Source organism: Mus musculus, chromosome 5 (assembly GCF_000001635.26).
Source record: "Mus musculus strain C57BL/6J chromosome 5, GRCm38.p6 C57BL/6J".
NCBI lineage: Eukaryota > Metazoa > Chordata > Mammalia > Rodentia > Muridae > Mus > Mus musculus.
The window spans coordinates 25,788,520-25,815,166 of NC_000071.6; the positions used below are offsets into that span (position 1 = coordinate 25,788,520).

The window sequence follows — 26,647 nt, forward strand, 5'->3', positions numbered from 1 at the left end:
ATGGGCTCATTATGAACTGGTTATGAGTTCACTGAACGCTCATTAAAATGGAGACATCTCCTGTTGAATTACCCTGGATGATGAAGAAGGAACCACACACACAGCTAAGCAGGAAATCTTCCCTGTGCTGCTTAATACTGATCACCAACCTGGCAGGATGCAGAATCGTTGAGGAGGGCAGAGCTTGTTCTCTGGGTTTGTCTGTAAGGGAGTTTCTCAGGTAGGGCTAATTGAGATGGGAAGCCTTACCCTAGCTGTGTGAAGCACCATTCCACAGGCTGCACAAGACGGAGAAAGCGAGCTGCAGGCCGTCAGCAGTCACGTCTCTGTTATGTAACAGGGATGCCCTCAGCCCAACTGCCTCATGTGCCTGCTGGTGCCCTTTCTCTGCCATGACGGACTCTGGAACTGGGATCCTAAGTAAAAACCTCCCTTAAGTTGCTTTTGTTAGTTACTTCCTGGTAGCAGCAGAAGGGAAAACTGAGACACACTTGCTACAGGCAGATGCTTCACCTATAACGGAGCTGGTAGAATCATGTTAGTCTGAACTTCTGAGCTTGCCTAAAGGTGGTGGAGCAGTGTGCCAGAGTGACAGTGTGATCTGATTGAAATGCCACTAAAGTGCAGCTTGATGACACCCTCAAATGTGCAAAAGTTCAGAGTTGTGGCATTCATAAGCCTCACTGAAAAGCCTCCGTGGGGGTTAACCTAGCCGATGGAAGGCGGATCAATGAGGAGTCTACAAATGGAGGGGCTGACATGTGAAAATGCCACCTTTAAAACGGAATAAACTGACAGAATCAACAGATGGGAAGAGGAAGAGGGTTGGTGAGACTGGATGGGAGATGAGAGGTAATGAGGGTGATGACTGCCTAAATATATCATGTACAAAGATGAAAATGTCATCACGAGTCTCATGTATAATACATGCTAATGAAGATCGTTCAGAAGGTCACAGGACAGCAAAAATCCCTGAAAGGCCAAGCAGTAGGTTAAGACTGGCAGAGAGTGTGGACAGGAGATGCCTGCTCTGTGCCTCCTCCTTTACGGTGCATGGAGGAAGACTTGTCTTTGACTTTGGTCACTTGGGAAGGCTCTTAGTATACTTGTCACCACCTGTGCGTGTAGACTTTTGAAATCGGCAAAATGGGAGTAAGAAAAATAACTGAGCAAGAGCAAATGATTTCGGACATGTAGACATGTAGCTCCGTGGTATGGTGCCTGCTTTATTTAGCATGTATGAGTCTCTGCTTTGAACTCCAGCACTCTCAAGTGCCTGGACACGCACACACCATTGAGCAAAATCAAAAGCAAAGGGAATGGCAAGGAATTGTAAAGGATTAAAATAAAGGCTAATTAAATAAAGGTCTTTAATTAACGGTCTTTCATTAAGATTTAGCTACCAATGGCTTATAGGTTGAGTACTTACTGTTCTTCCATAGGGCCACATTTGGGTCCCTGTACCCGTGTCAGGTGGCTCACAACTGTCCTTACCTTCTTCTGGTTTCCAAGGGCACCTGCATACACATGGTGCACATAATTGCACACAGGCACATGAACATTCACATACATAGAAATCAGTTCCATTTGACTTGTTATGTGTATGTATGTGGGGTATGTGTGGGGTACCATAGTACCTGAGGAGGTCAGAGGACACCCCTTGGTTTTTCCTTCTGTTATGTGTGTCCCAGGGTCATCAGATATGTTTACTTCCTGAACCACCTCAGTAATACTAAATACTACTTTTACCACTACCACTACCACCACCACCACCACCACCACCACCACCACCACCACCAAAACAATTAAATTGGGGTTGGTTATTTGTAAGTCAAAATCATTCAGGAAGCAAGAGGGTGGTCAGAAATACACAGCTAGGTTGAAAAGCGATGGGTCAGAGGTAAAGAGCACTGGCTGCTTTCCTATAGGACCAGGGTTTCATTCTAGCAGCCACATGTTAGCTAATAGCTGTACCTCCAGTTCCAGGGCCTCTAATGCCCTCTTTTGGCCTCCACAAGCTCCAGGCATTTGTGTGGTGCACAGATATGTATGCAGGCAATACCCATACACATAAAATAAAATAATAAAAAAATGGACAAATTCAGACTGAAAGAGAGCTATCTGAGTGCTTATACTATCTGAGTGCTTAGCCAAAGCTTTGAACGAATGCTTCAAACTGAAATTGGTTGGTTGGTTGATTGATTGATTGATTGATTGATTGAGGTAACCAGAGCTCAATACCAAGGCCTTGTGCTTATGAGTCTTCAATTAAGCTTTGTCCCACCTCTAAACTAATTCAGAAGAGTATTATGTAACAGCATGCCTTGCGTCTTGTCACCGATTCCAGAGACCCTTTTCTCCAAACGCTGCTGAGAATCACCTTGCATCCAGAGAGTAGCAGACATTGGCGTGGGAAGGTGTTCTCAGCAGGGTCCAGGTACAGAAGTGACCCAGTGCATCATTGTTCCAGCCTCACAAGGATTTGTGTAGTTGCTGAGGCCAGAGCTCCCGAGGCTCTGGGTGGATTTGGGTCTGTTCTGCAGCTTTTGCTGCTGCTTCCTTCTGTCTTAGCCAGTGTTTTATTGTCATGATTTAAATATAAGGACAAATTAAGTAGATTAAAAGATTAAACCAGGTCTGGTAGTTCACACCTTTAATCCCAGCATTTGAGAGCAAAGACACTCAAATCTCTGTGGGTTCAAAGCCAGCCTGGTCTATGTAGTGAGTTCCAGGACAACCAGGGCCATATTGTGAGATCCTGTCTTTAAAAGCAAAGCAAATAAATTTAGGTAAAATTAATAAGTTCGAACATATAGTAACTCTTTGTTCCCTAAACAGACACTGTAGTTTTTTTATAAAGTGACTTTAGGAACATCTTAAGAACTGATTGATTGTGTATTTTCAATGTAGTGTGAGAAATTAGGTGTTATTTAAAAACTCTACCATTAAGATCAGATAAAATGTGAAATCTTAGGTGGAGGTTGGAGCAATTCTGGTTGAAATTTAGGGACTGAGCCAGGACTTTACAAGGCTCTCACTCAAAAGAGCCTTCTTCAGGATACAGTTGCCGAGTCCTGTGTAAAGATGGGTAACAGTTTTAAGATGTAACATTTCCACTTTGGAACAGAAAATAATTGAGCTTACATTGTCACCTTCTGCTCAAGACACATGGTTGTAGGAGGAATTTTGAGTATATCGAAGTATGTTCAGGCAGCTAATTCTCCTGACTTAGCAGAATTAAGTCTCCATGTGCTATAGTGGCATTTCCGAGGAAAAAGGAGAATCTGTCCTAGGAGTGTTTAAAATGCATGGGGCAGATAAGGATACAGCGCAGCTATGGAAGAGATGGCAAGACTAGGATAGAACGCAGACGTGGGTGTAGGAGGGGGAGTCAGACCTCAGGGGATACTTTTTTCTTTTTTGAGACATGGTCTCATTCTGTAGACCTTGCTGGCTTGGAACTCACTGTGGAGACCAGCCTGGCCTGGAACGCTCCACCTGTCACTGCCATCTGAGTGCCAGTACTAAAGGTATGCGCCACCACACCCAGCCCCTCAGTGAATACCTTTGCTTTTGCTTTTGAACCTGGAGGGCACCTTCTTCAGAAAGCAGAGGCGTAACGTTGGTGTTGTGTTCTGAAGCTGTGGCATGTATGCCATCCTTATCTTTCCCCCTCTGCCTTTCCAGAATCGTGGAAGGTCATATTGAATGAGCAGAGATAAGTTAGCTCTTGAGTCTGAGAATGGTGTCTGTCTCTGGCATTGGTGCTGGCTTTTGAATGGAAGTATTCAGACACACAACCAAGGGCTTTTAATACAAAACTAACTAGTTTCTTTCTTCCTTTGTTTCTTTCTTTCTTCCTCCACCCTGCCCCCCTTTTCTGAGTCAAGGACTCACTTCAAGTCTGGTCTGGAACTTATTGTGAAGCCCAGGTTGGCCTCAAACCCAAGTCAGGGACCCTGCCTTGACCATCTGAGTGCTGATTACAACCATGGCTCATTTTACCCAGTGAAAGTTGATGATCGTTCATGCTTCTGACATGTTTAGGAAAACCAGGTTAGCATAGTTCTTCCTATGAGATCAAAAACGTATATGACACCAGAGATAAAATACAGAATCCAGTATGTGGGGGGACTTTCAAAGTTGAAATATAATGAAGGTGCCTTAATGAAAAGCTGTGGTAGATAAGATCACCCAGGCTGTGTAAGTCTTTACAGCTCAGAAGGTGTATGTTTCAGTGCACTGCATGCATGCTGGTGGTCCCAAGGCTCATGTCAGTGTGGGTGGTGATAGTTACCCTTACGATGTGTTTGTGTTAGTATGGTCCATGATATTCACACACACGACAAAGTCCCCTGATAGTGCATTCTTAGAATGGATCTCTGCTAAGTGCCTCATGACTGTATAGCTCAAGATCAGCAACACTGAGTAAGTCATCAATATATGCAAGCAGATGTTAATAGCAGTGTGTAAACAGTTCACAAAAGTTGGTTTGTAGACACTAAATTCTGTTGGAGACTGTCTAAATCAGGAAAAAAAGTGTATAACGAATACTGTTGAGTAGCAAAGATGACATCAATGAGGAGATCGTGTTTGCTTTTTGAATTAGAAAATAGTTCCAAAATGGTAAGTCTAAGATAGCAGCTTCAGGTGATGGAGTGAGTATAGAGAAGTAATTATTTCCCTGCAGTCATGTGACTAGTTCTGAGACTTGACCTCAGTTTTGCAGTGCCGTGAAACTGCCTCACGTCACAACCATATATTAACTACTTACAGTTATATCAATTATACTAGGTATCTGTTTATGATAGTAACAACAAACACTCCTTTGGATTGTGGGTTGCCATCTTATTGAATGGATGTAAGGGGTTTAGTATACGAAAAAAAATCACTGTTTTGTAGTTTTTTTTTTTTTGTCTTGCTGTTGTTATAGTACTACATTGAATTTTGTATGTGTGTGTGCATGTCTGCATGCAGAATGCTTTTATAATGTCAAATTCCTAAACACTTACTGGATGTACAATAAATGGGCTTTACACGCTGAACATTTTGATAGTGTGAAGTGCTTCAGCTTCTCATCACCACTACTGCAGACCCTACTCCCACCTTCAATATTAGCCACATTTGGTTTGTAATACATTCCCAGATGGACTTAGCAACATTTGATGTTTATTTAAAAATACCGAGTCTTCCTGTATTAGGGTGCGTCAGTGCCTGCTTGTGTGTATGGAGAGGTCTTCACACATGTTAAGGTCTTCACACATGTTAAGGTCTTCACACATGTTAAGGTCTTCACACATGTTAAGGTCTTCACACATGTTAAGGTCTTCACACATGTTAAGGTCTTCACACATGTTAAGGTCTTCACACATGTTAAGGCTGGTGCTCTGGGGTTGTGGCATTCCCAGTGAGATTTTTCATTCAGCAGCTGTTCTTGGTACTTTTTGTCTATTTAATAGCTGTCCTCTTATTGAATTCATGGTTGCTTTTTGTTTGTTACTTGATTTTTTTCAGGTATTCTATAATTCTATAATATAATACAATACATAAAATATAACATGGAGTATATATAACATATATAATATAGTCTATAATCTTATAGAATATAATATTATAATTATATACTCATAATTCTATAATGGTTATAAAGTATAACATAATTATAGAATATATTGTATGATAATCACTTACAAATCATTTTTGTAGGGATGCCTCTGGGGCTTAGAGTACTCTTCTAAAGGTCTCAGGTTTGGTTTCCAGCATCCACATGGTCTGTAACTTTAGTTCCATGGGATTCAATGCCCTTTTCTGACCTCTGCAGGAACTGTGTATACCTGGTGCATAAACATATGTGCAGGCAAAACACTGTACATGATTAATAAACATAAATAAATTCTTAAAAATATATTTGTTTCCTCTTTTCCAACATATATTTGTTAGAGATGGCTTTTGGCTTTTCGTGTGGTTTGTAGTACTAAATTTCCCCCAGAAAGGGTTAAACCAGAGCAGCAGCTGTAGTTTCCTTGGCTGACTCTTGGCTTCAATAGAGAAGTCTCTAGACTTCTTTAGTTTGAGAATGTCATAGTTTGAAAGATTCTTAGCCCTAGTCACCTGGTGTCTTAGGGTTTCATTGCTGTGAAGAGACATCATGACCATGGTAACTCTTATAACGGAAAGCATGTAATTGGGGCTGGCTTACAGTTTCAGAGGTTTAGTTCATTATCATTGTAGTGGGAAGCATGGCAGCAGGCAGGCAGGCAGGCATGGTGCTGGAGAGATGTCTGAGAGTTCTACATCTGGATTTGCAGGCAGTAAGGATTTCTTTTCACAAGTTAGAATCTTAGCTGGGTGGGCTCTTTCCCTGAGGTCTCTGAACCCTTTATTTTATTTAACATCAGGATTTTTCTGTAATCTATTTATCTCCTTGAACACAGGACTCAGCTCTGTTCTACTTCCTGGTGCCCCCTTTTTCCTTGAGCTGTACATTTTACATTTGTTCTTGTTTAGTTTGCTCCTTTTTATTATTTATCTTTGTTAGAGTCAAAACTAATAACTACATGACAGAGTCAATACTAGGCTGTTTTGAAATTTGCTCTGCCAGCACAGTGAATCCACAACCCTTCAGTTGTGGTAGAGCTCACCCTGGGGAGTGTGGCATAAATAAGGTGGCCCGAGGGTGTGAGCAAGGGAGGGCTGTCCCAGCCACTTGTCTGCTTTGCAGTGTTGTTAGCAAGGTAGAGATGTTCTCCCCCCTTTGCCCTTGTTACTACAGTGGGCAGGAGAGCTGGCCCTGATGGGGTCATGATTGCTAGCTGGAGAGCTGGTCTGCCCCTCACCTGCTGCAGCACTTGGGAGAGTGGGTTCTGCACCTCAGCTGGGCAGCAGGGTGGAGCTGGCCCTGTTTGTGTCACTGGGCAGCCCCACGGGTGTGAGATCTGGAGAGCAGGTGGACTGAGCAGCTCAGATACCCCTCAGGCCCAGATCCAGGGCTTTGAATTGGCCCCTGTATCTACCCCACCAATGGACTGCTGGAGTTCGTCAAGGGGCTGGACCAACAGATTTAAAGCTGCAGGATCTCCATGACACAGGGCAACAATAGGCTATCTGAGAAGACTCCAAGTGAGGGTCCAGTGTTGATAGAGTAGCAGAGGCCTTGCACCAGACCAGTGACTCATTGCAGTGAACACTTGCAAGCAAAGAAGCATGGACAAGAGGGTATGCTGTATGACACACTGTGACAGACTACAGCTTCCACAATAAGATTTTTTTTTCTTTGTTGTGGGTGAGGTTACAAGGGTGGAGGTCGGTTATGAGGGGAAGGGGAGAGAAGTGAGATTACAGTGCATGATATGAAATGCACAAAGAACCAATAAAAAGTAAAAAAAAAACATTATTTTTTCTGAAGGGTCTCATGTCCTAGGCTCGCCTCAAACTTGCTTGCTGTACAACTGAAACTGAGATGGCCTTGCACTCCCAGTCTTTTCTTACCTCCCAAGTGCCAGGATTATAAGTGTGTGCATCTTCTACCTGGCTACTTTTCAAAATTCTAAGTTCCTATATATTTCGAACATCTAAAAATGATAGTAAAATGGTAATGAGATATATAAGCACAACATTATATCATTTTTATGTATGTCATCTCCATAGTATCATTGCCTTAGCTGTGATGAGGGGAGTGGGGAAATCTGATATAGAGAGGTAAAGAATTTTCCTTGGATTTGGCGAGTCATGGGTAGGATTTGAATTCAGGCCATCTGGTGCCAAATGACATGGTCTCTTTTGTTTGTTTGCTTGTTTTTGAGATGGGTCTCTCATTATATAGTCCTGACTGTCCTAGAATGCACTATGTAAACCAGGCTGGCCTCTGCCTACTAAGTGCTGGGATTAAAGGCACCCACCACTACAAAAGGGCATAGTCTTAAATAACAATAAAAAAATTCTTGATTAAAAATATAGCAAACATGAATGATACTTAGTACCTACTGTTAATAAGTACCTACACATTACCATATTTTGAATCCATTTTGAATCTGTTACATGTAGTGAGTAGATCTTTCCCTGTCTGAACAGCAGATCGTAAGAGTACGACCCTCCCTGATTTCATCACTTTCCTTTTTGTGATCTTCAGCACCTCCTGTTAAGCTTCTGTCTAGCTCACAGTAGCTCAGCATCTGGCAAGAATGCTATAAGCAGGTACTTAGGAAATTCTGCTCTGTAGCCAGGTAGTACCCCAGGGAGCTGAGATAGAGCCATAAATGCCAGACACTCATGGAAGAATGGGTTTTTAAAAGTGACTTAGGTACAAGGGCATAGTTTTTTGGAGTAGGTGGTGAGTGAGTAAGTTGGCTTGTTAAAAAACATAATTAGAGTTGATGATTTAGTGATACCTGGCTTACTTCCTGGTTCACTAAGCTTTTTAGCCTTGGGCCAGTAACTCAGTTCATCAGGGCATGCCTCCAGGAGAGATCGAATAATGTTGGGGATGAGTTGATTGTCACTGGGACCTTGATTTGCTGTTTTCCTGCCTCAGTTTCCCTGCTGTGGACTGTAGCCTGAGCCACCATACAGTGCTGGTCTTGGACTTTCAAGTCCAGTCTGTGTTGTCTTCATTCTCCAAAGCCTCCAGGCTCTGAGTGGTCTAGAAACTTATTCTCCTATGGGTCTGTGATCCCTGACATGGGAGACTATGGACCCACTTGGTTATAAATGCCTGTGCCCAGAGCTGAGGTATGTAGACTCGTAGGGGCTTCAGATGGGCCTTGGCCTAAGCATCTTGGCGTCTGGCCTTTCCCTCTCCTGTGGTCTGAAGAACTCACACTCCATGGAGGATGGACAATAGGTATGGTACAAGGGCAGCCAGCTTATGTGTATTACTTGATATGTTTTTGAAAATACCAAAGCCAGCATATGGTAAAGTATGTTTTTTTAAAAAAAAATCATAAAATTAAGAAGATTTAGAAATATCAAGTGGAAGCATTTAATATCAAACACCTTGAAATAATCTGTAAATGAGAACAAATTCATTGTTCCTTTCTAGTCCCAGGGAGGGTTTTGTCCACTCTAAGCAAAGGCTGTTTGCACCGAGTGCTGGGATCAGCCTGGATCAGCTGAGATGGGGCCCTCAGACTCCTCAGCTCCCGAGACTGCTTTTCTGTGTACCCTTCCAGCAGATGGTCCGAGTGATGTTTTACCCTCCTCCCCTCTATAGTTAGGAGATTATCGATTGCTTTTGGAATAGAAAGTAGTATTCTGGCAGTTGTTTTCGTACAGGCTTTAGAATCTATCAGAGTATCTTGACAGAAAGTGGGCTTCTTTCTCCTGAATGGAGATGGCAAAGAGATGCGCCTATCGAGTGATCCTCAGGAGATGGCAGGAGCTGTGTCTACACATATGCCACGGCAGTTTGAGAAGCTTCCGTAGTCAGTCCAAAAGTTTAGGACGTGAGGAAGTAAGTCCTTTGCACAGAGCCCGCGCTGGAGGCAGCTGCAGCTTAGGCGTGGGTTCTTTTCTGCATTTCACCAGCTCTTTAGTTTGGGTAGCTTAGCTTTTCAGTGCCCCAGTTCTCAGGTCTGCAAAACTGGGACAACTGTATCTTCTTTGTGTTCTTGTGAAGGTCAGAAGAATGTGACAGCTCGCTGAGAGTCAGGGGTCGGAGGTATAGACACGAGAATTATTTATGCTTCTATTCTGGACCAACAAGCCAATACTGTAAACTTTGCAACTACTTTCAAATGATTCTCAGGCAGCACAGTCTCTCTCTCTCTCTCTCTCTCTCTCTCTCTCTCTCTCTCTTTCTCTCTCTCTCTGTGTGTGTTTTTTACTTCAAGGGAATATTCTAGGCTTGGTGAGCTTATAATGACAGCATGAGTGGGGTGTGGTCTGGAGCGTTGCCGTCTAAACCTGTGTTGATGACTTTGTGCTTTTAGGTACACCAAGCTTGGCTACGCAGGCAACACTGAACCACAGTTCATTATCCCGTCATGTAAGTAAAGCTCTCCCTTGGGTTCTCAAGGCTTGTGTCCCTCAGCTTTGAAAGCAGCCCGGTTCTGTGTATCAGGTGTCATAATGGTTTTAGTGGCATCTTGTAGACCATCACCCACTTCCTGGGAAGGGCTGCTTACTCTGAGCATTGCTATGGGAGGTGACTGTCACCTGGACTTCATTAGCAGCATGCTTGTTCTTGAGCCCTTCAAACTCCTTTCTTTGTCATTGGCTTTCTAGTTTCACCTCCGGAGGCTACCAGGGGGCCTTTCACTGTTTTCTAAGTGTTCTAACTGCCTGGAACTGTCTCTCTAGTTCCTTAAGGCTGATCTGTAATCATAAGGAAACAGTTTCATGGCCTGGCTGAGTGTCAGTCCTCACTGTTGAAACACTTTTTGTTCATTTGTTTGTTTGTTTGTGGCAATGAGAGAGGCCTATGGTTACCCTTCCCATGCCATTTAGAAGAGTTCTGTTTCTTTAACTATTCATCAGCCTAGGGTAGTGTACTTAGGTGTCATGCCTTGGGCACAAGCTCACCCTACGTGTTCTTTATTGCCCATGGGCATCTCTCTGGAGGACTAGTTGGGTTTTAGAGGTAGACTTCTCTGGTTTGAATCCCAGAGACAGTTTGCCCAAGGGAAAAGGGAGCAAACCCATATTTTGCTGCTGAGGTCCTAGGACCCAGCTCAGAAGGAGAGCTTTGTTACACTGTATTCAGGTCAAGGTCAAATGCTTTATGTGGTTACTGTGAAGGTTGGATCACTAGACAAGTGCACTCCAGATTCCTTGAGGAGATCTGTGCCAAGAGCTTCAGTTCCGTGCCTGAAGGAGAGTGGCATCTCTGCTTTCCTGGGGTGTGCAGGTGCCACATGTGGGGTATGCCTGGCGATGGGTGTTATTGGTCTTCTGTGTCCTCATTTTAAATTCATAAAGTGGAATGTTGTCTGATAAGGATGCCTAACAAATAACAGACAAGGGGACTTGGTCAATAGAACCGTAGCATGGTTCTAGAAGTCCAGAGTCCAAGTTGAAGGTGGTGCCTGGTCAAACATCTTTTTCTAGACTTTCGGCGGGGCTGTCTTCTTTACCATTGTGTCTTCATGTCACCTTTGCTCTATGTGAGCATGTGTGAGTATGAGAGAATTTGTGTCCCTTCCTATCAGGCTGCCACTCTAATTGCATTAGAACCCTGCCATTGCAACCTTTGAAAATTCACTATGTTCATAAAAGTCCTGCCTCCAAATCCAGTGATAATGGAAGCTGGGCACCATTCTGTGGGGGCTTAGTTAGGCCCCTGACCTCTGACATCTATATAGTGATCAGTCTCTGAACTTCATTAGGAGGAGTGGTTTTGCATGCTGAGTTGACAAATTGGGCTTTCTCATTTTTTTTTTCAAAGCAGAGATTAGGTTTTTAACCTTGTTAAGTCCCTCATCTAGGAAGAACTGACAGTGTTCTCTTTGCTTTCCTGCCATCTGAAACTCAGCAGCGTTTGGTGGGCTGCACCACTTAACCTATCCTCATTCACGGAGGGAATTGAAGCCCCTTATTAACAGGAGTCACTGTCAAAGGGCAGGCGAGCGCTCGGATTGGGGCAGTGAGAACCTCGGCAGTGGCAACAGCTAGAAGAGAATAAAGATGTCAGAGATGGGGAGTCAGGGATGGGAATGTTAAAAACATATTTAATCTGTTTAAAATTTTACTTACTTATTTTTATGTGTATAGGTGTTTTGGAAAATATTAAATAGGAACAGCAAGTTCCCGAGTTATACGCAGCTACTCTCTGCCCGAGGTCTCCCTGCCTCTAGGCTAGCCTCTGTGCGGTGGTCTTCCTAGCTCCAGTTCTCCCACCTCAGAGCCACTGGTACCTTCTCAGCCATCCACTCCCTGTGGTTGGTGGTCCCAAATTCCAGTATCCAAGTAAATCAAAACTCTAGAAGCTTATAATTAAATAGTCAGATTTATATATCAATAAATTCCCACTTCACAAGATGCCACACAATAATTTCAGACCCATAGATGATACAAGCTGCCCACCTAGATTAGACAAGTTACCCCAATTATTCTATCCCTATATGATATTATAGCTACCTGTGGTTATTTAAAGCCTCATGGAATCTGAATTGTCCCGTTCATCTTCCATCTTTCCCCGTCTCCTGTGTCACTCCCTGTCTTTGCAACTCTTAGCTTTGCCTCCCCTTTCCCTGTTCAATCCCAGGCTTCTTGTTGTATTAATATTTAAAATAATTGGACAGGGAAAATTCTGCTACATAGGGGTGTTTTGCCTGCATGTATATCTATCCATCATGTGTGTGTGGTGCCTGCAGAGGTCAGAAGAGGGCATTGGATTCTCTGGGACTGGAGTTACAGATGGTTTCTCAATTACAGAGCCATCCTTTCATCCTCATCTTTTTATTTTGTAGTTTATGTGTGTGTGTTTGTGTGCACGTGGGTTTGTGCACTCGTGAGTGCAGAGCCCTGCACAGTCCAGAAGAGGATATCGAGTCCCTTGGAACTGGATTTATAGGCAGTGCTGAGCCACCTGAGATGGATACTGAGAGACAAATTCAAACCCTCTGCAAGAGTGGTGTGTGCTCTGAACCACTGGGCATCTCTCCAGCCCCAAACCACGGTACTGTTGGCTGCAGTTCTTATGGGAGAGCCTTGCCAGAAACACAGTTGAAGACGCTAGGGCAGACGTGTGGGTGTTGAGGTAGGTGCAGGCCTCAGTCACCCTGGACCACTCACTCACCCAGTGCTTGCTTTTGTGCTGAGAGGTTTCTGTTTGCAGAGGTCTCATTTACAAGACTGGTTTGAGGATGTGTGTGCTGAAGTGGCTTCAGGAGAGATGGATCTGGAGCTGGCCTGGCTTGCACCAGACTCATATTCCATAGTGCAGGAGAGAGAAAAAGAGGAAGAAGGGAGGATAGGTAAGAAGAGTGGAGAGAGGGAGGGAGGGAGGGAGGGAGGGAGGGAGGGAGGGAGGGAGGGAGGGAGGGCAGGCAGGCATCAGGGCTGAAGCAAGCCTGTGATCCAAGGGGCTACAGGCTGGATGTGGACATGGAGAGGTGGAAGCTGAGCCCCATGCAGCCTGGCAGGAGATGGGATTGAGGTCTGGGGAATAGTCATGTGATAGACTGCATTGTCTTCCTAGGGATCCTCAATTTGACATCAGGAATGCTTACAGGGTCCTGAGGGCTTCCATCAGGGCCTGGCTACTGGAACTGTACTATCAGTAAATCTGTCCAGGCCTCACTTGTGTCTGTCTGTTGAAGATTTTGTGTAGTCTTGGCCTCATTGTTTGAAGGTTTTTTGTTTTTTGTTTTTTTCCTATTTTTGCTTTGAGGATGTTGTGCAAGGCTTAGGCTGAGGAGAGTGGGGTGAGCATAGCAGTAAAGAGAGAGGGCAGTGAACAGCACTGTGAATAGGGCGGGGTGGAGGGGGCGAGTTCCCTGTGCTCACTGCATCCTGGGGAGTTGCCAACAGCTCAGACTAGGTGCCTTCTCGGATGAGGGCTTGCCAGCAGAGGGGCCTGAGGTAGCATTTGCTGCTGTTCTTTCTTGAGCTGGATCTTACTGTGTAGCCCTGGCCGGCCTGGACCTCTCCATGCCTCTAACTCACATAGCTTTACCTGCCTCTGCTCTCCTGATGCCGAGATTAAAGATGTGGACCCTTACTCCTGGCCTGTTATTTCTAATTAAATGAAATTAAATATAGCCTTAATATTTTGGCTTGGTTAATTAAATGCAAGAGAAAATACAGGAAAGCTCCCGGACCCCACCCACAAATGCACACATACAGTCAGGTGCTCCTTAAGGAAGTGCTGGCCAGCGCTGGCCTGGACGGGACACAGGCTTTGGAATGTTTTAGTTGGTGTAAGTGAACTTGCTTGCTATGCTGTCACCTGAAGTGAGGTTCTCAGATGACAGCTGTCTGTGATGACACCTTTCGGGCTCAGTCTCAGCCCCTCCTTCCTGTTCCTTCCTCTGGTGGATATTTTCTGCCTAGATTCTAGTGTTATGTTTCATCGTTATGTCCTATGTATAAAGGTCCACTGTGCTGTGAATTTTAAAAGCAATTTTGTTCAACGTTTCAACATTATCTTAAAAAAACCTCTTCAGTGTTGTCTTTAGTTTCTATAACTGCTAATGTATGCAGTTCTGAAGCCAAGTCTAGTGAGACTATAAAACTTCGTCTCCTTTTGTAGACTCCTCTTGCTTCAGCCTCCCCGTGCTGGGATTGCAGACATAGGTTATTACATCCAGCTAACATTTTAGCAACACAAATATTTTCCAGTTTTTCTATTTTACAGAACGGGTGCCCTTGCTCACCTGCCCGAGCAGGGATCCAAGCTGCTCTGGTTGTGTGGCTGCTCTGCTGCCGGCTTCTCAGGAATCCAGTTTTGGTCTCTGCCTACTGGCAACTCCAGCGAATGTAAAGTTACCTGGCTTTTAGAATTTGATTTCTGTGCTTAGTGGTAAACCTGAGCACCATTCCTTAGCTGTTCATGCTTTTTTCCATTTTTAAAATTGCATTTTTGGTAAGTTTTGTGTTGTGGGGACACTAGGCATCATGTACTGATTTGTTACAGCTATTATTCCTATTTTTGTGACTATTTGTTTATCTTTGTGATGTTTGTGTGTACTAACCACTGAGCTACATTCCTAGTGCACTGTGACATTTTTAAAGTGTGAAATTTTAGATTTTGATAGAGTCAAACATTGCAATATTTTTCAGCTCATAATGTTGCTATTTTTTAAAGTGCACTCCAATTCCAAAGGAATTGTGTATTTTCTGAGTTAAGTTTTGAATACGTGTGAAAGATAGCTAGCTGATTTTATTTCTAAGTCTAGGCCAGTTCCCCACTGCTCCGCACCAGTGATCAACAAGTGCACTCCCATTTGACACTCCTTTTTCTGTCACACCGTGGTCACATTTATGCTTGGTAATATTGTTCTGGAGACAGGATTTTACCAAATAGCTCAGAACTGTCAATCTTCTGCCTCAGCCTCCAGCGTGCTGGGATTACAGATGTGAGCCACCATGCCTGCTCATGCTTAGGAACATTTGGTCTTTATTTTCTTCATTGATGTGTTTACCTGTCTCTGCTCCAGGAATGCAGTTTGAACCCCATTTTGTGTTATACAGTTTTCTCTAGTGGGTTTGATGTTTTCCCTCCCTCCCTCCCTCCCTCCCTCCCTCCCTCCCTCCCTCCCTCCCTTCCTTCCTTCCTTCCTTCCTTCCTTTTTTTGGAATGATTTGGCTTTTCCTTTAGACTGTAAATTTTAGAATCAGTTAGATAATTATAAAAAACTAATAGGAGGTATTGATTTGAGATACTCTTTTTATGAGCTAATTTAGGATTTTTACATTTAATTTGATATTCATGAATAAGAATTGAGTCTTCATTTCCTGTTCATGAAGGCAGTTCAGGTGTTGCCATTGTTCATTCATGTCTTGTGAGTTTTTCAGAAAAGTTTTATCTTCTTTAACTTCTTCCACATGCTTTTTTGGTTAGATTTATCTTTAGCAGTTTTTATGTTTTATTGTGTGTAAATTTATTTTTAAAATCAAACTTTCGGACTAGTTCTTGCTAGCCACATAAGCATACTCTCGGGGACTGCAGCAGCTGAGAGCGTGTACTGCTCTTTGCAAGGATCTGAGTTCAGATCCCAGTACTCATGTTAGGCAGTTTACTGTAGCTGCCTGTAAGCCCAGCTCTAGGGAATCCTATGCCCTCTTCTGGACTCTGTGAGCATCTGCAAACACACATGCACATTCCTACATACAAATGCAGGTACACATGCATAACTTGAAATCAAATAAATCATAACATTTTTGAGAGTTGTAAGTTATTTTGCATGCAGCAACATTTGTTTGATAGTCTACAATTAAACCCTCCCTCCCTCCTTCTCTCCCTCCCTCCCTCCCTCCCTCTCTCCCTCCCTTCCATCCTCTCTCTCCCCTGACTGTTTTTGTGGTATATGTGCTGTGTGGATGTGAGCACCTGTGAATGCCTGTGGACAGAGGTTGATGTTCATGTCTTTGTTCATTGCTCTGCATCTTAATTTTTGAGACAGTATCATTCTCTTACCTTGGAGCTTATCAACTCTGCTAGGCTGCCTGGCCAGCCAGTGAACTCCTGTTTCTGCCTTCCCAGCACTGGGACTCTGCATACATAAGTCCCTGCTCGGCCTCTACATGGATGTGGGCGAGCTAACCTCTGTTCTGTTGCTTGCACAGCAAGCGCCTTACTGATTGGGCCATCACCCGGCCCCATCTGCAGGCAGGCCATTGCATTGCTTGCAAATAATGGCTCTTTGGCTAATTCTAATCTAATTCTAATTCTGATTCTGGTCTTCATTTTGCTTCCTTATTGTGGCTGTTTGTAGTATTTGCTCGTTCTTTTGGAACATTTCTTTCTTTATTGTATGTGGGGTGCACATGCCACACTATGCATAAGGAGAGAGAGGACATTGTCCAAGAGTCAGTTCTCTTTGTCTATCACGTGGGTCCCAGGGATTGAACTCGGGTCATCAGGCTTGGTGGCAGGCACCTTTACCCACCGAGACATCCTGCTGGTCTATGGGTATGTGTAGGGGTGTTATGTCAGCTAGAACTTCTATTAAAACAGTAATTAGAACTTTGTCTTACTGACTTTGAAGAGAACACAGTATTAGTGTTTCATTAGTGGTTCTATACAGGTGTTTATGGCCGTGCTACTCCAGGTTTAAACAATGTTCTAAGAGCGGTGTCCAGTGACACACGTCTGGAATGAGCCATTGGGAGGCAGAGGCAGCAGGACCAGGACAGTTTGTCTTCTTCATGTTGATTATATACATTTATTACTTTCTGAACAGAAAACTTAAGACAATGATTTAAAATAATAAGACATGATGTATTCTAGACACTTAATTGTTTTTCTAAAGGCAGTTGTTTAATTTGACTCCTACAGTTCTGCTGTGATGGTTTGACATTCTTAGTATTTCTAACTATTTTATCTTAACTCCAAATGTGCTAAACAAACAGTTACTCTCTGTGTACTTGAAGCCTTACTTTAAGGAAACACTCCATGACTACATAAAACACACATACAGAACACGTTTTAATATTTGCAGAACACAAGAAGCCTGTTCAGACACTTGGATTTTGTTTCTTTGCTCATACTGAGGTCCACCAAAAAGCTAGTTAGCAAGATTCCATTCACTTTAGCAGTGCCAAGGATGGCCCCACCAACGTCCACTAAACAAACTACGGACATGCTCAGCAAAGCTTAATGCCTGGAAGCATGATTGAAAAATATATGGCTCACACTTTTAATCCCAGCACTCGGGAGGCAGAGGCAGGCAGATTTCTGAGTTTGAGGCCAGCCTGGTCTACAGAGTGAGTTCCAGGACAGCCAGGGCTACACAGAAAAACCCTGTCTCAAAAAACAAAAACAAACAAACAAACAAAATATATAAACATGAAGAGGGTCATAAAGAGTTTTTACTGTGCAGCTTTCCTCAGAGGAAACAATACCCAAAAGAGAAGTAACAACAAACTAGTTACAAGGAAACAGTCTGGGAGCTGGGCAGGATAACCCAGCACTATAATCCAATCAGGAGGCTGAGGCAGAAGGATGGAGAGCTTGGGCCAGCCTGGACCACACAGAAAGAAGAGTCTGACTCAAACGCCAAAGTGAGGCTGCCAAACAGGAAACTCCGATTCTGCTCCAGGGAACTGACTTTGATACAATGGGTGTGTGCAGTTCTTTATCTGAAACTTCTGAAGAGTGTTATGGTCTTGTTCTAGGGCCCTTGTTTCCTCATGTAATCTCTGTGCCATCTCCATCCAATCTGATTTAAGTTGATGTTTCAAGCTCTTGCTATATGGTTATTATGCTATGAGATTCTTTATATTGTTTTAAGGGGGGAATATCTCTTTGTTTCTGGCAATTTGGGGTCAAAGGGCAAGGTTGCCACTTGGCCTTTTTGGACTCTTAGTTGGAAAGGGTCTGTGTTAGGGCTGGGTGGGGAGGAGGGCAGGGCTCTGTAGTTTGCTGTGGGTGCTAGGGTCACAGGGCGACCTAGGTTAGACAAGCGCTCTGCCACTGAGCCTCATCTCTAGCTCAAGCTTGTGTGTCTTTATTGCTTTGCTTGGATTTTATTGCTTGCCATACTATTATGAAAATCAGTACCATCTCCTTCCCCCACGTCCTCTCTCCCACCTCTTTAGTCCCCTCTCCTCTCCTCCCTGCCTCCAACACTTAGCTCTGTTAGGATCTGGGCTCACAACAGGGAGGGATAAGATTTGCTTTACTGTCATCGACATTTCTGTTTGTGCTCCTTTATTTCCTGTTAAGGCTTGGGCTTTGGTTGGGGTGCGGTTGGGGCATGGCTTTCTTTTCCTTTTGGTTCATGTTTTGCCCCCAGATTCTTGGCAGACTTGAGCTATGTCATGAATTGTGGGATCTTTTCCCCTCACCCCCCCCCATTCTGAACTACTAACTTGACAGTTTAATTAGAAATTTATACATAATTAAGCTTGTTCTTGCCAGACAGTAGAATAACTCTATCTTTTCCTTTTTTTAGAAATACATTTTCGGTGTGCGGGTATCTTGCTGCACATATGTCTGTGCACCACATTCATTTCTTGCACACTGAGGTCAGAAGAGGGTGCCAGATTGCCCGGGGACTCTAGTTACAGGTGATTGTGAGCCAACTGGTGCTGGGAATAGAACCCAGGTCCTCTGTGAGAGCAGGCGCCCTTGACCACTGAGCCATCTCTCAGGCCCTTCTTGTATCCTTCTCTTTTCACTGTTACATCATGATGTTCTTCTCAGGAAAAAAAGACTTCCCATTCACTCTTAAATGCTGCTTTAATTCTGCCTCTGTAATCATTTGAGGGTGTTAGAAAACCCTCTTTTTTTCTACTTTTAGAAATAAGTTATGTGTATACATATTTGTTTTGAAATAATGTTTTACATTTACTTATTATTGTTATTGGTGTGTGTGTGTGTACACTTGTGACACAGTGTGTACAGAGGTCAGAGGACAAGCTGCTAGTATCAGTTTTCTCCTACTACCGGTTGGTCCTGGAGTTGAACTCATGTCATGAGGCTTGGTCGCAAGTGCCTTTACCCCCGACCCATCATGCCAACCCTGGAATAGTTTTTAAGATGAATTTACCACAAAGTGCATCTTACAATTCCAGATAGGCGAGTAGTTGGATTTGTTAAACGTTCCACTGTGGAAGTAGTGGGCTGTGCTGCAGCATAGGATGATAAGGCTGACACAAAGTTACAGACTCACTTAATTCAGTTGTGCAGAGAGCTTGTAGATAACAACTTTGTGCAGCAATGCTAAAAGCTGGACACAACCTGCTAGGGTATAAACATTTGAGTTTTGTTCTGTTATCTTCCCTTCCAGCCCCAAATTGAAAAGCAGATATGCTGCTCAGAGTTAGCTGTGCCTGGCTTTGATTGACAGTCTCAGGCCCACACACAGGGTGGTCTGTAAGTTACTGAAATGGAGCCTGTGGTTCTGAAAGGCCACTTGGTGGCTCTGTGTGAGACTTTGATAGAGTTTCACCACCTCTCACTTCAGGTGAGTTAGGACCCCTGTGTGGGTGTGCCTTGTCCCCATCGTGATTTGTTCTAAGGAACACTTTGTATCTTTATTCACTCTGACACTCCTTTAGACTGACTTTTAGAAGGTGACTTACTGGATGAATCCACTGTTACAGTGTTTCCCCATTTCTCCCCTCAGTGCTTCCATCTTGCTGTCCCTTAAGTGTTGAGGCACATTTTCAGTGTGGTGTTCAATGTGGTGCTCTGTGTTCCTGTTGAGTGTCTGTATGTATTGTGTGTAGCCCTGCATAGGGGGTGGTGGGATGCATCCCTCCCGTTCATGCTGAGCGCACTTACTGCAGAGCAGCTAGCCTGGGAGTGCTGACCTCTATGTGCAAGGGGCTTTCAGAAAGATCACGTACCCTCCCTTTTGAGGCACACATAGGATTCTCATGATGGAACTCTGAGGACCTCCTGTTTATTTGCAGTGGTGACTGTGGCTTTACTAGATGTACACTAAACCCCTTAGGAGGTTCTGTTGGCATAATTACAGAATTAGGCTTATGTTAGCATGATTTGACATAGTTTGACCATTTTCCAAATTCACAATCAGTATTTCAGAAGAGTAGACTATTAACACGACATACCTTTCTCCGGTGCTCACTGGTATCAGCTGCTCAGATGCAAAGCCTGGCTCTGTTTCTTGGAAGCAGCATGACATAGTCCCAACCTGATAGGCTCCCCTGAGGACTCAGTGACAGTGCACACAGAGGCGCAGCAGAGTTCTCCCTAACTCTCTGTGCCTCCTACTTTAGTGATTTGCATGTGCCCTCCCCTGGAGATGTAGTAGAAGACGCACTTGGAGGGTCTCCAGTCTCAGGGGTGGATTGGTTGGTACTCTTTAGGAAGGATGTATTGATGGGAGGAGGAAGGGCCAGTGGACACTGAGAATATGGCCTCACTGCTCGGTAGTCAGGGAAAGTTTCCAGGAGGGAATGGCTTTCCCCGGAGACCCGAGGAGGAGGAGGAATTGACGGGAGCTCCGCCTGTGACCAGGGCTTAGGAGTGTTTCCCAGTTTATTGGATATTAAATTCTGGAGTAAAGTTTATATGATTATTTATTACTAAGTGTAGTTGCAAAAATGTACCGTTAAGATCTTCTGTGATATTTTTCCTTGAATAATTGTATCTCTCATTTTGCAATAGATGCGGGTCTATAACCTGATAGCTTCATTTTAGTTGGAAGGCACAGTTCCTCCCCCTGTATAAGTAGACTCTATATCTAAGAACTATTTGATGTCATTTTATTAAAATGACTTAAGAATATATACACATTCAGTTTCCCTTAATCTACTATGTTGTGTAGAGTTTTGCCCCCTCTCTCAAACTGTATTTTATAATCAACCTGTAGTGGGTGTATATATAGTCTATAACATCCCCTGGTTTCTTAAGGGGCTCCTCCAGATGAGGCTAATTAATAACATTGCTTCGGTGCCAACATTAAAAGCAGTTCCCTTGCATCACACTGAGATAATACTGGAAAAGAGTTGTTTGTTTCTCTCTTACTTCACATGCTCACCACGTCCCTGGGAGCATCCCAACCCCAGATACAACCTTAGCCATCACCATTGACTCATATGGACACATATATTATGTTAACTGTTCCCGATAATTCAGAGGACTCGTGGAGAGTGCTGGCATCTTTGTGAAAGAAAAACATCTGTTTCCCTTCAGGTATCGCCATCCGAGAATCTGCAAAGGTAGTTGATCAAGCCCAAAGGAGGGTGTTGAGAGGAGTCGATGACCTTGATTTCTTCATAGGGGATGAAGCCATTGATAAACCTACCTACGCTACCAAGGTAAAGTTGTGCCAGCAGTGTGTTTGTGTAAGAGCAGAGCCAAACGGCGCAGAGCATGGCTGTGTCTGGAGGTTGTACCTGTGAGTTGTGGAACGCTCTTGTTTCTTACGCTCAGGTGGAGGTGGTGAGTTGAACCGAGGGGGTTGTTTTTGAAGAGGTGGATTTCAGAGTGGAGTACCAAGTGAGCTAGCATAGTCCTGAGTCACACAGTTGTCATCAGGGTGAGCAAGACCTGCCCTTCTGGGAAGGTGCATGTTGACTGACATACGTGTCAGATGTGGAGACTGAAGACCGAGTGACTAAGAAAAAGCGCTGATATTAAATGCATGGGGTTTGCTTTGTTTCGTGTGTGTGTGTGTGTGGGGGGGGGGTTGGTTTTTCCAGACAGGGTTTCTCTGTGTAGCCCTGACTGTCCTGGAACTCACTCTGTAGACCAGGCTGGCCTCAAACTCAGAAATCTGCCTGCCTCTGCCTCCCAAGTGCTGGGATTAAAGGTGTGTGCCACCACGCCCGGCGATGCATGTGTTTTTTTAAGAAATAATTTAAATTACTTTTTAAATTTAGCATACCAAGCGATGGATTGCATCCTGACATTTTCATAGACACATGTCATTGTACTTTGTTCTTCTTCTCCCACTTCCTCTGAAGTCCTCATGACCTCTCTGGTCCACCTGCCCATTCTTGCCAGTTCCCTCCTCTCCTCCAAATTCTCCTCCTTTCTGCCTTTATGATACATGAACTCCATCCTTCTTTTCTCCCTTCTCCCTTAAGATCACTTCCTTTCCTCCCATGGTACCCTCTTTGTTTTCACTCATCACTCACACACACACACACACACACACACACACACACACACACACACACACAGACTCACACACAGGCACACACAGAGACTCATTCACATACACTCACACACAGAGACACACACAGACTCATTCACACACACTCACACACACATATACACACGAGACATACACACTCTTACACAGACACACACACGCACTCATACACAGACATGCACACAGACTCATTCACACACACATACACAGACACATACACACATATACTCACATACACTGACACACACTCACATACACATACACAAAGAGAGAGAGAGAGAGAGACAGACAGACAGAGATTGATTTAAATCAAGGTCCCATATATAAGAGAAAACATGCAATCTTTGTTTTTCTGAGTCTGGCCTATTTTATTTACCTTAATAATATCCCTTTGCATCCATTTTCCCCCCAATCATCATGATTTCATTTTTTTAAAAGATTTATTTATTTTTATTTATATGAGTACACTGTAGCTGTCTTCAGCTACACACCAGAAGAGTGTGCATTGGACTGCATTACAGATGGTTCTGAGCCACCATGTGGTTGCTGGGATTTGAACTCAGGACCTCTGGAAGAGCAGTCAGTGCTCTTAACTGCTGAACCATCTCTCCAGCCCCATGATTTCATTTTTTAATGGCTAAATAAGATTCTATTGTGTATCAGTACTACATTGAAAAGGAATCCATCCACTTTTGACAGACATCTAGCTGGGTCCCGTTCCTTGGCTACTGTGAATACACAGTGGTCACCATTGCCATGCATCTATCTCCGAGGTTTATTGACTTGGAGTCCTTCAGTTGTATCCCTGGGCTATACCGCAGTTCTGTGTTTAGTTCTTATTAGGAACCTTCACACTGACTTCTGTAATAGTTCTGTCACTTTACAGTCCACCAGCAGTGCACACAGTTTCCTTTTCTCCACCTCGTCACCAGCAAAGCCAGTTTGTCTTCAGTAAACACAAAAGGACCAGAGGGAGTTGCATGGTAGATGGGTCTGCCACTGCTATCAGGTAGTTCCATGGACTGAGAGGCACTGCCGTAAATACTCGTATGTTGCTTATGTTTGCATCACTGGGAGCTGCCCCCCAGGAGGCCTTCATTCTGTGGGAGCACACAGCCTCCTCTGCGTTCCTTTGGTGACGCTGCTGCTTCTGCCCTTTTTGCTCCAGTGGCCTATACGACATGGCATCGTTGAAGACTGGGATCTTATGGAAAGGTTCATGGAACAAGTGGTCTTTAAGTATCTTCGTGCTGAACCTGAGGACCACTACTTTTTAATGGTGAGTAGTTGGAACCAAGAGAAATATACTCCTGTGAGTTCCAAAGTACCTTTCTGCATTTTCTTTGTTAAATGCAGAATCCTGCTAAAGACTTTGGCATGAATCAGGCTGCTTTTAGGGGCAAATACCAGAAAGTGCAAGAAGAATATCAAGATCCTAAAAGGCTTAGCACCCTGCAGACCAGGAAGGGCAGAGCCCGGCTGCCTGGGGCTCCTCGGATCATCAGCTTTGGGATGAACCCGACTCTTAGTGTGGCCTCTTCTGTTGGCTCTCTGGTGCCTCAGGACAGCTGTCCAACTTCCTGTGTCGCTACTTCAGAGTCTTTACGTATTTCTGCTCAGTAGTAGAAGGGAAACCTTTCCCTGCAGCTTTCCCAAGCTTAGGGACCTTCCTGGTGGTTTTGCCCTGTGTGCCTGAGCTGTCTGTGGGTCTCTTAGACTGGGAGGAGGGGTGCGTACCGTAACCTCAAGCACAAGGTCCAGAGAAGGAGGCTTGGGCGGGAAGCTCTTATGTCCTCCAGTGTCCTCAGGAGTGGACGCTGTGACTATTATTCTGTTATCGCAGAGGAACCCCAGCCATGAGATCACTTTCCAGTGTTTAGATCCTATTGTAGGAGGAAACTGATTTGAGTTACGGGCTCTGATGATGGTATGTAAGTGTCCTGTCAAACAACAACAGCATAGAGAAATGAGAAGAAATCCCTCCTGGGATCTCTGAGATCTCACTCACAGGAATTAGCCTTGGATCTTTCTGTGCAAGTGTATTGTTAAATGGTTCCAAATTCAGTTATAATGATTTTCAGTGTTTTCCCATACACACTCTTTAGAGTTGTCTGGCTTAGAAGGTGGTAACTACAAGGTTAATTGTTAAGGAGTCTACATAGTTAAAGTCTGTCAAGCCGAGTCTTTGAGGGTGCTCTGAGCTGCCCCTTAGGTGGGATTGTCAGGTGTGGCTTCTGTGTCTTACAATCCTCTGTATTTCCTCCAGGGAACTTGGAACTCGAAGGGTGGTTATATTGACTAAAGGAGGCCAGGGGACTGACAGCATGAGTTCCTTTGTCTCAGACTCTGCCTGCTGGGCTTGGCGCTTTCCCTGCTCCTGCTTATCACTGACTACCTGCTGGACAGGACTTTAGGGCCCGGTACCATGCCAGCTGCTGCCTTCTGCCTGTTTCAGCTTACTGTGCCAGGGCTCTTCTCTGCCTCTGCCTAAAGGGTATCTGGTCTGAGGCTTGTGGAGTGAGTGCAGGTGCGTGCCGCATGACACTTTCCTAGAGACAGACAGAGAGAGAGAGAGAGAGAGAGAGAGAGAGAGAGAGAGAGAGAGAGAGAGACAGAGAGAGACAGAGTGAGAGAGAGAGACAGAGAGAGTGAGAGAGAGACAGAGACAGAGAGAGAGAAAGTGAGAGAGAGACAGAGACAGAGAGAGACAGAGAGACAGAGAGATAGAGAGACAAGAGAGAGTGAGAGTGAGAGACAGAGACAGAGAGAGACAGAGAGAGAGACAGAGACAGAGAGAGACAGAGAGACAGAGACAGAGAGACAGAGAGAGAGAGAGAGAGAGAGAGATTCATTTTCGTCTCTTCTCCTGTCTCTGCCTCTATTTTCCTCCTGGCCTCCTCTTGGTCCTCTTCCTCCCCTCCCCCATCTCTCTCACACATACACACCCTTCCCTGATTTAGCATATATATAAATGGGAAGAACAATCAGTTTCTAGGAAGAAATAGGAGGTGGAGTTTTATGTGAACCTAGAAAAGTCCATTTGCCAAAAATAGGTATCCATGGTGAATTTTAAAAATATTCAAATCCATTACTAAAATACAAAGTATATCATACTGCACACACTGCACTGTGAATTTGCAAGTGTTGAACGTGGCTGTGGGAATTTCCTGTTTCTTCCAGGTATATGTGTGTGTATGCGTGTTTTCCACATATGTGCAGGTGCCCACAGAGCCCAGAAGAGGGCCTTGGGTCCCCTGGAGTTAGGGTTACAAACATTGTAAGCTGTCAGACAAGTGAGCTGGGACCAAACTTAGGTCCTCTCGAAGGTCTTAACCATTAAGATAACTTTGTAGCCCTTCCACCTCATTTTTATAGTAAAACAATTACACTTACAGACTGTGTGTGGTGGTGGTGGGGTATGTGTGTGCTGTGGTATGCAGGTGTGCGGCAGAGCACAGCTTATCAGGTCGGGTCTCTCTTTTACTGTGTAGATCCTAAAAACTCAGGGTTTGCTCTTTGAGGAGAGTGCAGAGCCATCCTACTGACTCTTCTTTACTTTTTGAGACAGAGCTTTCTACTCTGGCTATACTGTCTGTCCAGCAAGCCACGTGGGTCCTTCTGCCTTGCCTCTCACAGGTGTGTTTGCTAATATTCCTGACCTTTTACGTGAGTGCTGGGGGTGTGAACTCAGGACAAAGGTAGCAGGCACTTCACCAACAGAGCTATCTCCCAGCCTTGTGTTCTTCTCCATCAGTGGGTGGGGTTGGGAGGACAGAAGTGGATGCAGGAGGGAGGGGAGACATCTAACTGCTTTTTAGGTGAGGACTTGGGGTTTAGTGTGTATAAGCCCTAAGTGACTCATATCACCAGCCCTTTAGGAGCCCACAGGACTGTCCTTTATGTTGTATATAGTCATTGGAGGGTTCAGAGCAAGAACGAGCTGGTGACAGCATGTTTTCTGATGATTTAGAAACGCACACTGGCCTGTGAACTGAGCTGGTGGCAGATAGGAGTCCTGTGCTTGTTCCTAACACTGAACTGACCAGACCTTAACACAAAACTGTGTGTTTTGAGGCATTCTGTAGCCTAGACTGGCCCGGGACTCACTATGTAGCACAGGCTGGCTTTAATTCATGGCAGTCCTGCTGCCTTGGTCTCCTGGTGCTGAGATTAGGAGTGTGAGCCACTAGCCACCACATTTGCCAGAATCGTGCTTTAAAGAGGGTTGCTGTTTTTCCTTTTCTTTCTTTGTTCTGGGAATTGATCCTTAGGCTTTGAGGTTTGCATGGCAAGCACTCCACCACCTGGGTATACCCCTAGTGCCCACTGTGTCTCTCCTTAGTGCCCACCATGCTCCTGCTGCCCACTGTGTCTCTCCTTAGTTCCCACCCTGCCCCTGGTGCCCACTGTGTCTATCC

The 26,647-nt window shown here is 44.4% G+C and overlaps 1 protein-coding gene across 6 annotated transcripts in view; it reads left to right on the forward strand.

The window, feature by feature from the left end:
- Positions 1-26,647, forward strand: part of Actr3b (ARP3 actin-related protein 3B) — a 90,751-nt gene that overhangs the window by 28,579 nt on the left and 35,525 nt on the right. For 2 of the 6 annotated variants that reach the window (XM_006535713.4, NM_001004365.2), the window contains exons 2-4: positions 9,927-9,982; positions 21,266-21,390; positions 23,398-23,508. In XM_006535713.4, the coding sequence (XP_006535776.2) occupies positions 9,927-9,982; positions 21,266-21,390; positions 23,398-23,508 (292 nt within the window). Of the gene's footprint in view, positions 1-9,926; positions 9,983-21,265; positions 21,391-23,397; positions 23,509-24,402; positions 24,757-25,732; positions 25,866-26,647 lie in introns of those variants that run through there. The other 4 variants (XM_030254498.1, NM_001310504.1, XM_017320880.2 and 1 more) reach the window with 3 other exon arrangements.